The sequence below is a fragment of the Mesitornis unicolor genome, unplaced genomic scaffold (genome assembly GCF_000695765.1).
Source record: "Mesitornis unicolor isolate BGI_N332 unplaced genomic scaffold, ASM69576v1 scaffold5229, whole genome shotgun sequence".
Classification (NCBI taxonomy): domain Eukaryota; kingdom Metazoa; phylum Chordata; class Aves; order Mesitornithiformes; family Mesitornithidae; genus Mesitornis; species Mesitornis unicolor.
Genome location: NW_010209134.1, coordinates 107466 through 120296, shown reverse-complemented (window position 1 = coordinate 120296; position 12831 = coordinate 107466). Strand labels below are relative to the sequence as shown.

The 12831-nt window shown below is 39.5% G+C and overlaps 1 protein-coding gene across 1 annotated transcript in view; it reads left to right on the top strand.

Annotated features, from left to right (window-relative positions):
• Positions 1-499: 499 nt before the first annotated feature.
• The window catches only part of GLI3 (GLI family zinc finger 3), a gene marked incomplete at its 5' end in the record, with an annotated part of 54014 nt that continues 41682 nt past the window's right edge, over positions 500-12831 (top strand). The window contains one exon of the mRNA XM_010192769.1: positions 500-701. Coding sequence (XP_010191071.1) covers positions 500-701 — 202 coding nt within the window. The remainder of the gene's footprint in view (positions 702-12831) is intronic.

Below are 12831 nucleotides of genomic sequence, written 5' to 3'. Positions count from 1 at the left end.
GATTTTTAGTTTTGCATCAAGTATTGACTACACAGAATTATGGTCAACCAAGGAAAAGCTGCCTCTTCATTTCTGCTCAGTATTTTACATGTTTAGCTTTGGCTATATGTATTAAAGTGATGCGGGTTTGGGTTTGCTGGTAGCCTGGATCTGAACCACTGTCTCATTGCTCATGGTTGAATTAATGATGTGAATGTCTAAGAAGCCATCAGATTCATAAATCACCAGAAATGAGAGGGATTACTCATAAAAGTCTTTTCCTTATGTTTAGCAATTTATCATTTTGCTAGCACATTAATAAACAGAGCTCCCCTGAGGTAAGCCACAGGAAGACAGATTTTTCTTCCTAATTTTCCTCAATCGTAGCCAGTAGATCACAAGTGGAGAGAGTGGGCTTGTTATAGTGTGTTGGTGTCTTGCGACTCCCCCTACCCATCACTGATAACAGATAAATGCAATAAAGTACCCTGGTGGATAATTGTTTGTGTTTACATAACAGGTGCCAGGTTTCCAAGTCCAAGATTGTCAGCTAGACCAAGCCGAAAGCGTACATTGTCCATATCCCCCTTATCAGATCACAGCTTTGACCTTCAGACCATGATACGGACATCTCCAAATTCCTTGGTCACAATTCTCAATAATTCTCGTAGCAGCTCCTCAGCCAGTGGTTCTTATGGCCACTTATCTGCAAGTGCAATAAGGTAAGAATAGCATTTTTTACATATTGTATATTCTCATTCATGTGTCATACTCACACATGCAAATGTGAATGTATACTCACATCTTTAAGTAAGTAGTTTTGTGAATATGTGTATTTTCCAGTTTCTTTAATGTATGTTCACTGGAGCTTAATTTAGAGTAAAAAGTACTTTTTTTTCTTGCTTAGAAGGTTAAACACAAGAGACTTCTTGGCATATTATTGTCTAGCGCAGGTAACAGTGACCATCATCTGACCAGCAGTAACAGTGTGTGCATGTGTGCTTAGGAATTTGTTTTCAGAGATGAAGCTCTAGGATAGGTTTGTGATTTAAGTAATTTGTGTTCTTCTGGCCATAAATACAACAGACAGTGAAATGTTCCTGCAATACAGTCCTCAGGGAGTAAAGTACGGACGTGTGGTACTGTTGAATTATAAAGTTTGGGCATAACTTCTTAGTATTCATCTCCAAGGTTTCTTTCCTATTTTAGTTTGTATATTGATATATTGAGAGGTTAGACTTTCTGTAACTAAATTTCTTCTTTTTTTTTAACCAAGGAAGTACTGTTATCACCTACTATCATCAGAAATGCTGTGTTTTTCACTTGCCACTTCACTTGTGTGACAAAGAAAACAGCTGAAAATGGTTGTTCTGGAGGCAGAACAGCAGAGTAGCAAGGGAAGAGTTGGGCAAAAGCTGTACAGGAAAGGGAAGCAAACAGGGCACAGGGAGAGGAAACAAAAGCAAGAGTGTCAAAAAAAGGGAGTGGAAGAAAATTAAGAGAAGCAGCAGAAAAATGGAGATGCAAATGCAGAACATTCTTGTATTTCTGACATTGCTATATGTTAGCTGAGAAAAGCTCCTTCGGTATTCCAAAGAAAATCCCCCACCTCTCCAAAGTCTTAGAAAATACAGGGTTTGCATTTATGGGACTCAAACAAAGAGTGCTGCTGGTCCCTGGCTTAAAAGCATCCTCTACCTTCAATTTGCAATGAGACAAAAGAACAAGCCCCAGAGCAGTTTCTTGAGATGTAAAAGACCCATTTTTGGAAAGGCTCAAACATGCCTCTCCAGCAAAAATGATACACTTAAAACTCCAAAAACTGGCTATATGGATTTGCACTTTTGGAGAAAATGGGGCATGCATCTGTTGCGTTAGAAACCATGACCCTGCCAAACTTTGAAAGTGACAGCACTGTAAGTATTTGGTATAAGTGTAAGTGCTGTTGGGTATTTTTAAGCACTTCTTTTAAATAGTTGTGCTTCATAACTCTGGTGTACTTGAATAGCTATGCAGTATCTCACAGGTATGATATCATAGCTCTTGCAATACAACTCTTCAATCTATGTAACCACAGTCACAATTGTGGAACTCCATAATGTGGAATATGATTTACGTAAATAGCTGGCAGCAGTTTTGGACCACATCTGTTAAATACCTGTATTATGTGGAGGTGTATTATCCCCACTGTCATCAAGATGGGATGGCACTTCAATTACTAATCTCCTTTTCCATTGCTTGTAACTTTGATAAAGCAAACAGCGCATGGAAGTTGGCATAGTTTCTACAGTAGAAGTTGTCTCTCCTTTTACTCTTCCTCCACAGCTGGAAACGGTTGATATATGTTTTTGACACATAGAATTGCAAACTTAAGGGCTGTCTCTGCAAAGCCAGAGTCAGATGAATAGCGGAGTCAGATGAATAGTTTTATTGAAGACAGTTGTAGAAATGGAGTGAGTTATGGGCAGAGACTGAATAAGGATGCTAAAGAGTAGAACAGTGAGTCTTGTGAACTGGTGTCACTGAAGAAAGCAAGGCTTGTGTGACTGAACCTATGGCAGACCAAAGCTTTCAGCAAGTCCTGATCGTACTTTCCAGGAATGCGTAGTCCAAAATTTCACACCATTTTTAATTAATAATTCTTTTCTTTTCAATAAGTGCTGAACACGAAAAGTTGGAAATGTGCATCTCTATTCTTCCCAGTGGAAAGGAGGGAAAGGAAGAGAACTAGCTCTTTATCCAGCTTTGCAGCTTACCTCTGTTGATGCCTTTTAACTTCTCCCATGTGCACCTGTCTTATTATAAAAGAGTTACACCAAAGTAAACAGTGACATAAGGTATTAAACCCAAGCCACGCTTCATTGCTTTAATAAATTCCAAGACTAAACAGCAATAAGGGTATCTGTAAAACTTATTTTGTTGCAGTCCACTGTCTTGTAAAGAATTCATTCAGCACATGAACTGCTGTACTGTGTCAAACTGTAGGTTCATCCTATTTAATATTCTGACTGCAGCACTTATCGAAATGTAGACAGAACTTTTCCTAGTGCAAAATCCCTGCTTCTGGAAACTTGCAGGTAAATCTCATAGGAGATGCTTGCAAGAAAACGGTACTTTTTTCACTAGGAATAATTGCAAGACAGGAAGGATTTGTATTTTAGGCAACATCAGTAGCTTAAACTATACTTAACATTACACAGTCCTTCTACTTTTAGATCTTGTTTCCCATCACTTTTAACTTAGCCCGAATAGTTTGTAACTGGCATCATTTTTCATTGCAGATACCCGTGTAGTACTGAATATTTCCAAAAATCGTCAGCAGAGTTAGTAATTTATCAGAATGAAGTTAGGGAAGAAGAGACTTCCTTGTACAAACTAAAAGACTTCTTGCTACCTTGTCACCGAGGAGCTAAAATTTGCCAGGGATCTTGCTGCCTAGATGCTATAGATACGATCTTTGCTGTTCTTGAGAAATTGTCCCATTCAGTGAAGTGGTAAGCCTTTAAGAGGTTTCTATTAACAAGTATTAAATAGATTAAGCATTCAGCATGTTCCAGTCCAGGGCCCACAGAGAGGAAGGAGGACCTTTTCCTGCAGCTGCAGCTCTGGTTAATCGGGTGCCTCCTTAGGAAGCTTGTGGGGGCTAAGCTGTTTGCCCAGCCATAACAGCCCTCCCTGAATGTGAAAAAGGAAGTGGTCTTCAGGGGTGACAGGAGCCAGACCAGGAACTGTCCAGTTTAAACAAACTGGGAAAAAAGACTTTTATATAACACAATGAAGATGGTGAGGAGTCTAGAGCACAAGTCTTGTGAGGAGTGGCTGAGGGAGCTGCAGTTGTTTAGTCTGGAGAAAAGGAGGCTGAGGGGAGACCTTATCACCCTCTACGACTACCTGAAAGGAGGTTGTAGCAAGGTAGGGTGTCAGTCTGTTTTCCCAAGTAACAAGGGATAGGATGAGAGGAAACTGCTTCCATTTGTGCCAGGGGAAGTTTAGGTTGGATGTTAGGAAAAAACTATTCACTGAAAGGGTTATCGAACATTGGAACAGGCTGTCCAGGGAAGTGGTTGAGTCACCAACCCTGGAGGTATTGGAAAAGTCAGGCAGATGTGGCACATAGGGACATGGTTTAGTTGTGGACTTCGTAGTTCAGTTAACTTAGGTTTACAGTTGAACTCAATGATCTTAAAGGTCTTTTCCAACCTAAATATTCCTATGATTCTATAGGATTTATCTGGAAGAGAGAAAAAGCTGCAAAATAAAGCATGCAGTTGCCAGTCATTAAGGAGAATGAAGGTACTGCCCCCTTGTGATCGTGCTTTGATACCACCTTTAATTTCAGGGTTGCACAGTAGTTTTTTGCAAGGCTGCTTCAGTGCACAGGCTGATCGTCCTCTTGATCAGTCAGAGCCACAGGACCCTACCTCATCTCTCCCAGGAAGCTGTTAAAGAGAAAGGAGCCTCTTAACCTGGTTGTCTGCTGTGTGGAATGCGGGCCCTACTCTTGCAGCACGATCCCAGCCTGATGCTGGGCAAACTGATCTAGTCAGAAATGACCACCAGGCTCAAACAGTTTCTCTTCTGGAGACCCAGTCTAACCCTTAATTCTGCTGAGGAGCTGAATTGCTCACAGCCGTGACTTGAAGCTACCAACAGCTGTTTTGAACATTTCACGTGGTGTGTCATGTTAACTAACATGGGAGATCAGGTGTCCATGTCTGAAATTGGACAACCACAATGAGTGACACTTTTTACCTTAGTCTTTTTTGAGTCACATCCCTGTGCAAAACAAGAGTCCTTCCCCTTCACCTCAGAGGGAGGCTGAAAGCATTAATGTTCTGTGAAGCACTTAGAGTGTACAGTGATGAGCACAATAGAGAAGCTCAGGAGGGTATCAGTAATTATGTGTTCACTGAAGGTTTAAATACAATAGAAGGAAGGCCCATGGGTAATAGTCTGGGCAAGGAGAAGAAAAATACCAGAGTGTCTTACTGAAGACTGTTGTGCATCTTGTGCTCTGAATGAGGTATGAATCTCGCAGGGGAGAAAAGGGTGCATGGTTATACAATTAAAGGCTGATGAGTGAGCACACGAGGGTATGGGCAGGTTTAGTTCAGGCATGTTTGATTTTGCAGGCTCAATACTTTCTTAACCTATTTTTGCAGAGGTGCTACTTTTGTTAAGAAAGCATCTCAAGGACCTGACTGGTCTTTGCACTGGCTAAAAAAATTACTCTCTGGCTAAAAAAGCACTCTTTGGCTAAAAGGTTACATCTTGTGCTTCACACAGCTTTTCAGCTCAGGACCTTTTATATGAGGACTGTGGGATGTTGAGGATGAAATCAAATGAAAGGAGCTGCGTTTTGGGCTGTGTTTTTACAGAGCTGAGCACAGAAGGGCTCTGGTCCTTGACATGGGTACTACTACAGTTTGAATAATAAATAATAATAATTTAGCACAATCCAGATGTGGCTTGACTTGGCGGGCACTTTGTCATTGTCAGCTGGCAGTGTAATGCTGTATCCTGACTACTGGCTGAGTACTTGAAAAGAAGATGTTGCTCCTGCTGACAGCTAATAGTGGATCTCCTTTAGCACACCAGGTAGAGCTTCAGCTTTGTGCATTTGAAAACACCTGGTTTAGGTCTCAGCTGGGAGAGATTATGCAGAAAGGAGGCATATGAAATAGCATCAAATGAGGATAATCCTTTATTTGACATTTACTCATTTGGTTACCTGCCTCAGTCCTGCAGTGCAGCACCCCTGCTATTAATCTTTTGTCAGGTTGTATTTAATGTTATATCTGCTACCTGTGACAATTATTAGACTTTGCACTTCACTAGCACTTCTTTTTGAGAGGCAACATGGCCTAGAGTGAGTATTGAGGGGGTAATCACTTCCCATGATACTAAGAGTACCAATTCAAAACCTTTACAAAAGATTAGCTGGTCTTTAATAAACACAGCAGGTTGGGACTTCATGTTTCGTATGATCTGAAATTCAGAACCTTTTTATTTTTCTGGTCCCTTAGCAGCCCTACAATACCAAATTTACAAAGTCAGTTTTCAGAAAATGAGCCAAATTCTCTGTCAGCTACCAGGTGTTTAAATCAGAAGTAGTTCCATCTACTACAAGAGATTTTCTTTGTGTCTAGGCAGATGTAATTGCGAATACACCTTAGCCATCTCATAACATGTTAAAATTCGGTTCCATGTGAGCGTGAGAGCCCTTTAGGAAGGGCTAATTAACACAGTGTGGTTACTTACAGCTAGATCCTGATTGTTCTGGCTCACGTCAGTTTGTTCTGGGCTGATCTGAAGCTGAGCATCAGGGAATGGTGGTGAGGATACTTTCACAAAGAGTATTAGAAGAAGATAGCCAGGTTTGTAGCATGAGCTTAGGCGGTGGTGGATTAGTATCAGTGAGCAACACAAGAGCCTGTGTTTCTGCAAACAGGTATTGGATTCTCAAAAGATTTCCTCATCTCATATAAGCTCCTTGGATAGAGTGTTTGTTGTATAGTTAGTGCCCTCCTCTCTGAACAGCTTTATGTTGAGAGACAAGTGACCATGTATTAGTTTCTGCAGTTTCCCTTGGCAAACACAGAGAGAAAAGCAAAAAGAAAAATAAAAACAGAGTTAAGATATACAAATGATGAAAGTATAAGTTTATCATAAAGTGAAAGTCTCTCCAGCAGAGAACCCAACAGTCTAATTATGCACTGTATAAAAAAAGCAGAGAGTATCTTTTTATCAGGTTTAAATTATCCAGTTTTTTGAATTTAGCAGAATGTCTCATAGTTATAAGACTGGGAGCCCTCATGTTCTCAGTCTTCCTTCTTTATTCAATATTTCATATATTCTTATTATGACTCCTCTTATTCATCTTCTTACAGAGGCAAATGGTTGTTTTCAGTCTGTTCTTCAGAGAGTTCTTGCATTGTCATTTCTGCTGATACTGTCTGAAACAGTCTTCCTCTACTACATTCAATAATATTCCAGAAGAGGACCAGCAATTCAAATGTACCACTGTTTTCTGTGTTCTGTTTCCTATTACCTTTATCTTAACACATTTTTGCCATAGCTTCACATTGATCAGATTTTCATTTCTCCATTGAATTCTGCTTTGAGACAAGCAAGTGCTTCTTGTAGTTGGGTCAGCGAATTTCAAACCAGTGTATGAGTTGTTCAGACTCCCCTTCAGTATTGAAACACATCTTACTATCAGTATTGCTCATTCATCTAGCATACTTGACTCTAAAGATAACCTCTTAGCTCTTCGCCATGCTGCTCAGAATAATTTTGTCATATATGCAGATTTCACTTTTTCATTGCTCGACTCCTTGCCCAGATTGCTGACAGTTGCACTAAAAACCAGAAGACTCCATCTGAGAATTTGTATCTAACTTTTACTAAAAAACAACTGCTTAATTCTTACCTTTGATTTCTGTTTTAGACTGTAAGTTTTAAATTTGTGTATTTATGTAGTTAAATCTGTGTAAGATGACAATCAAATGCTGCTTAATGAAATTAATCTTTAAAAGGACATGTTTAAAGTAGAACAGGTAGAACACAACATACTCAGGAATGTTTTTAAGAAGCTTCTTATGATAGGATGTACAGGATAAAAATTGTGTTAATTATGTGAGCATTACAGGTGTTTTGCTGTTTTATTATCACTCTTATTGGGATCTGCCTAAGCCAGATGCAAAGCTGGCTTTTAGTGAAAGCTTTCCTTGCAATTAAAAGGTCTCTAGTTAATTGCATGTAACATGTTGTAAATGAAGGCTTAGTTGCAGTTCAGACTGAGTCAAATTCAGACCAGGCATAACCCCATTGGAACAGGTCCTGTTATAACTAGACACATCACCTATGTGCAGCACAGGGCTTTATTCTCTGTGGCCTTGTATTGTGTATGGTTAATCTACAGAAGGGAATATAATGCTCTATCATGCCATAATATCTTCATTTTATGCCCTCTTTCAAGAAGTGTGAATGGCAGAGAAGTGCCACAAAGTGAATAAAAATGAAATTCGTCAGTATGACAGAAAGTTGCATCTAATTCAGGTTCTGTTGAAATGTAAGTCTGAAGCTAGCCTCCTATAGAAAACTATAGGATCTCCTGTATCTCCTATAGATTATAGGATACGGACATTGAAGTAGATTGCTTTGGAGATGACCTGCATCTTACATTAGAAAGTGGTGGATGTTTTTCACCACAAATGCATATGAATAGTAAGATTTCTGCCTTCAGAAAGTGTACAGTTTAAGAATACAAGCAGCATAAAAATATAGGCTTTGCAGGTGCATGTTGCATGCACATTTACATGTACAGTTACACATATATACACATATGATTATGTATGTATGGCTGTAAATGTGTATGTCACAGATCTTGTAATTAAAAGTCAGTTTGTAGCAACTTGCTGCAGACTGCTTCACTGTTGCTCAAAGAGTTTAAAGCCAGTGGACCTACCACGTTATTCATTCCAGGAAAGTTCTGGAGCTAAGAGAAGTGTGCTGGAGTTTAACACTTCATTACTTTGTTTTCAGACCCTAAAAGGAAGTATTAATTAGCACTTTCCATGTAATTAATGATACCAGTTTTAGAAAATCCAAAATGCTTAGCTGTGAATTTAATTCAAAATGGTGTTTGCCAGAAGAATCCATGCTTGCATGGATTGACCACAGATTAATTACACAAGGTACTGTTAATGCAAAGTCCAGTTGGGATACTAAGTGTTCCTGAAGACAAATATCCCTGTGAAAAAGACAAAGCTGTCAATCCTCTCTGAGCACATAAGGTTCTTCAGTGTGGCTCTGTTGCTCTCGGTGAAACTATTCCATTTTACTCCAGCATATGGCAATGTATTCATGAAGAAAAATTTCACCTAGCCTAGCAGATAAAACAGAATAGATAATATAGTAAGCTGAAGAGAAAGTACAAACCACAGACTGCTAATTTTAAACTAGAAATAGAAAAGTGAAAAAAGAGGGAGCGATGTATGTGAGTTAAATACAGTTGTACAATGATGACTGTTATCAGATGAAAACTGGAAAAAATTCAGCTAGATGACTTGTCTCTAAGTTAGTGATTTTTAATGAAACATGTCAACATTACAAATGCAGAGGAATATTTGTGAAACCTAGTCAGTTCTGAAAAGTTGTTTCAAAGGATTTCAAGTCTCATACCTGCCTTTAATATCATGCCACATGTCTGGTTTCATAGTCACAGCTTGATATTGTTTTCCCCTGTACTTAAGTGACAAACCATAAAAGCAGCTGATGACTTCTGTACATCATCTACTCAGAGCTCAGTGTTGTCAGAAAGTAGAGGGAAAAGAATAGGATTTAAAGCAAAACTCTTCTTTCATGTTACTAAAACTGCTATATACATGGTAGGTAAAATGCTCCAACCAGATTTAAAGTCTCCCTTCCTATAATGCCATTTGGTTTTCATTTTGCATCTAAGATACTTGAGGTAGTAAGAATTTCACAGATCTTTTCAGGGCTGCAAGGTTACTCAGTGCATTGTCACTACTGTGATCTGAGCAATTTGTCAGCAGTCACTCTTGCAGGTTGTTTCCATCAGAAGTAGATGCTTGGAAACTTCTTTTTATTCACCCTTGTTTATTTACCAGAAAACAGGAGACAGTTTTCTCATGTGATGTTCTTGGCTGCTTCTTCTCTTCCAGGTCCTGTCCAAGAAGAACTCAATGTCTTTCTCTCTTCTACATCTCTGTTGAGGTCAGACTACAAGTCTGTCCTGCTGACTGTCCACAGCATTCCACATCTGACTATGCAGTGTTCCTGGCTGCATATTACATATATGCATAGTTCCATCAAAATATAAACATAGACTTTGGTGTATGAAGGCATTCTCAGCACCCACGGCTCAACTCCCAGCCACCCTTACTGACGTCCCGCGTTTTCGACAGTGGGTCCTACACATCAGTTTACCATGGGATGAATGAAGCTTTTTTTTGCATTTACTCCTTATTAAAAAAGAGCATCTGAGCCTGTGAAAAGCAAGATTTTATCACTGCTAACTTAATTATGACTTGCATTATGACTTAATTCATTTCAGATTGCAATGTCTGTAGGGCCCAGGTTTTAGGCCAGCACTTAAGCACTTGCTGAAGTCAGTCCCTCTTCAGAAGTACTTCAGAGTTATTAGAGATGCTTTCCTGAAGAGCAGCTGGGTACATTTGTACCTGAGTAGTACCTGAAGAGTACCTGGGTACAGGAAAGGTACTTGTTTGTCCCTTAACAACATTCCTAAACAATAAATTAGGATTTTGAAAATCCAAATCAAAAACTATGGGTGAAATCCTGCCCTGGTGTAAGGAAAGGATAAAAACTCCATTGAATTTGATGATTCCAGGTATTCATCCAGAGTGTATTAGTGGGTTTCTGCACCCTGATTTCTCAGTTTCACTTGCCCACAGGCTTCATGCAGCTCTTAACAGAGAGTAAGATAAAGTAGTGGCATCTGTACCTACTTGAGCATGAGCTAGAAGAAGCCATGGTGTTATCCTAATACCTGATGATCAGCTTTATTAAACATGAAGGCAATCCACCTAAAAATTACCTCTGCCTTCATGAACTGGGGTCCTTTTTGGAGGGGCATGGATCATTTGGTCTACCTAGTGTCAGTCACTGATGGCAAGAACAAATGATGGAGGCCACAGAGTGGTCTGGGAGTGCCAAGACTTTTATACAAGGCAGGGAGGGCCTGTGTGCCCCCTTGCAGTGCAGTGTCCACCTTCCCTCATGGAGTGAGCACTTGGGCTGTGGCTGAACCAAAAGCCAAAGGACCTGAAGCCTACTCCTGCATGGTAGTGTAGATGGAGCCAGCGCGTCTTGCTGTGACACATGTTCTGTGACCAGTTCTGTATGTTTTATTTCAGGAAAGATGTTAGACAGTTGAGGGGACTACAAGGAAGAGCAGAAAAAATGATCAGAGGTCTGAAAAAGTCACACCGATGAGTTAAAATAGACTTGACCTACTTTGTCCAGATTAGAGATGAGAAGACTGGACAGGAAGAGGTTCTAGTAATAATTTCAAATATACAAGAAGAAAAGAAAGGAAGAGATTGCAAAGGGGAAGGTGTGTGATGAGTGCTGGGTAGAATAACAAAGCGCTGGTATTGAATTGCTGCAGGAAAGACTTAGGATAGAGGATAGGAAAGAAGACTTTCATATGATAAACATAGCATGGTTTGAGATGAATAAGTTAAGGTATTCCAAATAAATATATCTTTTTGAGATTTAAAAAAGTAAAAAAGATCTTTTAAAACATAAGAAATGTCCCACTGTGTCAAACTAGAGGTGTTAGATACTACCTAGTTACACAGTCCATCTCTGGTGGTGCAAAAAGTGGGTGCTATTTAAGAAACGCAAGAACCCGCCTGCTTTCTGACTTTCATTCTCTCTGTGCTCTCCCAACATCAGTAATCACAAGATAACAATCCCAAAGCATACGCTTTTGCTTGTTCCTTGTAGTATTTCTTTATCTTTGGGCTTGTCTAGTCCCATATGAACCTGCTGGCTATGTCTGCTTCCTAGAACAGCTTTTCCAGAAGTCCACCAATGCTTTTTAAAATTTCTTTGTTCACTTGTGGCTTTCATTGTATAACCCCTAGTTTACACACTTGAAAAGCTCTTTTCCTAAAACCTTATGAAGCAGAACCAAAAGAGGAAAAGCACTCGGTTACTTTTGCAAGACTTTTATGCATCAGATCTTGCAGAACTGCATTTGTTTTGTGATACAAGGAAGGTGTCTTCACCATTTTTGTGAAGAGAAGAAAATTATCATAATATAACAAAACTGTCCTCACAGTATTCACAAAATTGGGATCTCCGTAGCATTTTTGTGTCAGCCTGTCTCCTTAGGCACACCTATGCACTGTATAGGAAAGAAGGAACTTTTCCTGACTTGAATTCACAGCTGTTTTGCACTAAATTCTGCAGCTGTGACCAGAAACTGGATGACCTTGTTAGTAGGACAGCCACAAAGTTTGGTTTTGATTATACCATCTGTTTTTCTTCTTCTTGAAGTCTGTTTCTTAAAATTTGATGTGCTCATGTAATGGCATTGTAGTTCACTGCCCTGCTTTACCTCCGGTGATGGGAGTTTGAGACAGAGGAGAAGAGAAAGAGAGAGAGACAGACTGACACATAAGCCCACATTATGGAAAAATAAATTATATCACTGATGGGCTTTTCTGTCAGTGTATATGAGTTATTGAATGCTTGAGCAGAAGTATTACACATTTTCTCTACCCTTTATCCCTCGTAAGACGCAAAAACCAAAAAGATAACTTGCATATTGTTTATTAGTGGTCTTACATGCTTTCACCTTTTTTTTTCTTTTCTACTTTAAAAAAAAGTCTGTAACAGAAATAAAAATGAGATTCCTTCTACAGGTGTAGATTCTCATTTCTCAGTAGGTAGATGGACAAAAAAGATTCATAATTCAGTTACACTTCTGTGAATCCAAGATTTTTTGGAAGTGACTGGTGTTTTGGAAAATGTGAATGACAGGGGCAGGCATCTTGCTTTGTTCTGGCATCCGGATTTTGAAAGTGTTGCATACCCCTTGTCTGAAATCCATCCACTTTGAGGTATCTTGGAAGGAACAGGATGCTAATTGAGGCCTCTGAAACCACTCATTGCTTTCGAAAAACCTGGTTGGTTTTTTTAGTAGTTCTGGACTCTCAGAATAATTACTTTCAGGTCTTTTTTACGACCTCTGGGCATTAATTTTGGACAGTTATTGAGCAACACCAGTGCCATGCACATTTCTAAGCAGACATGGCTGTATCAGCTGGACAAGGCCAGGTGGTGCCACTGCCT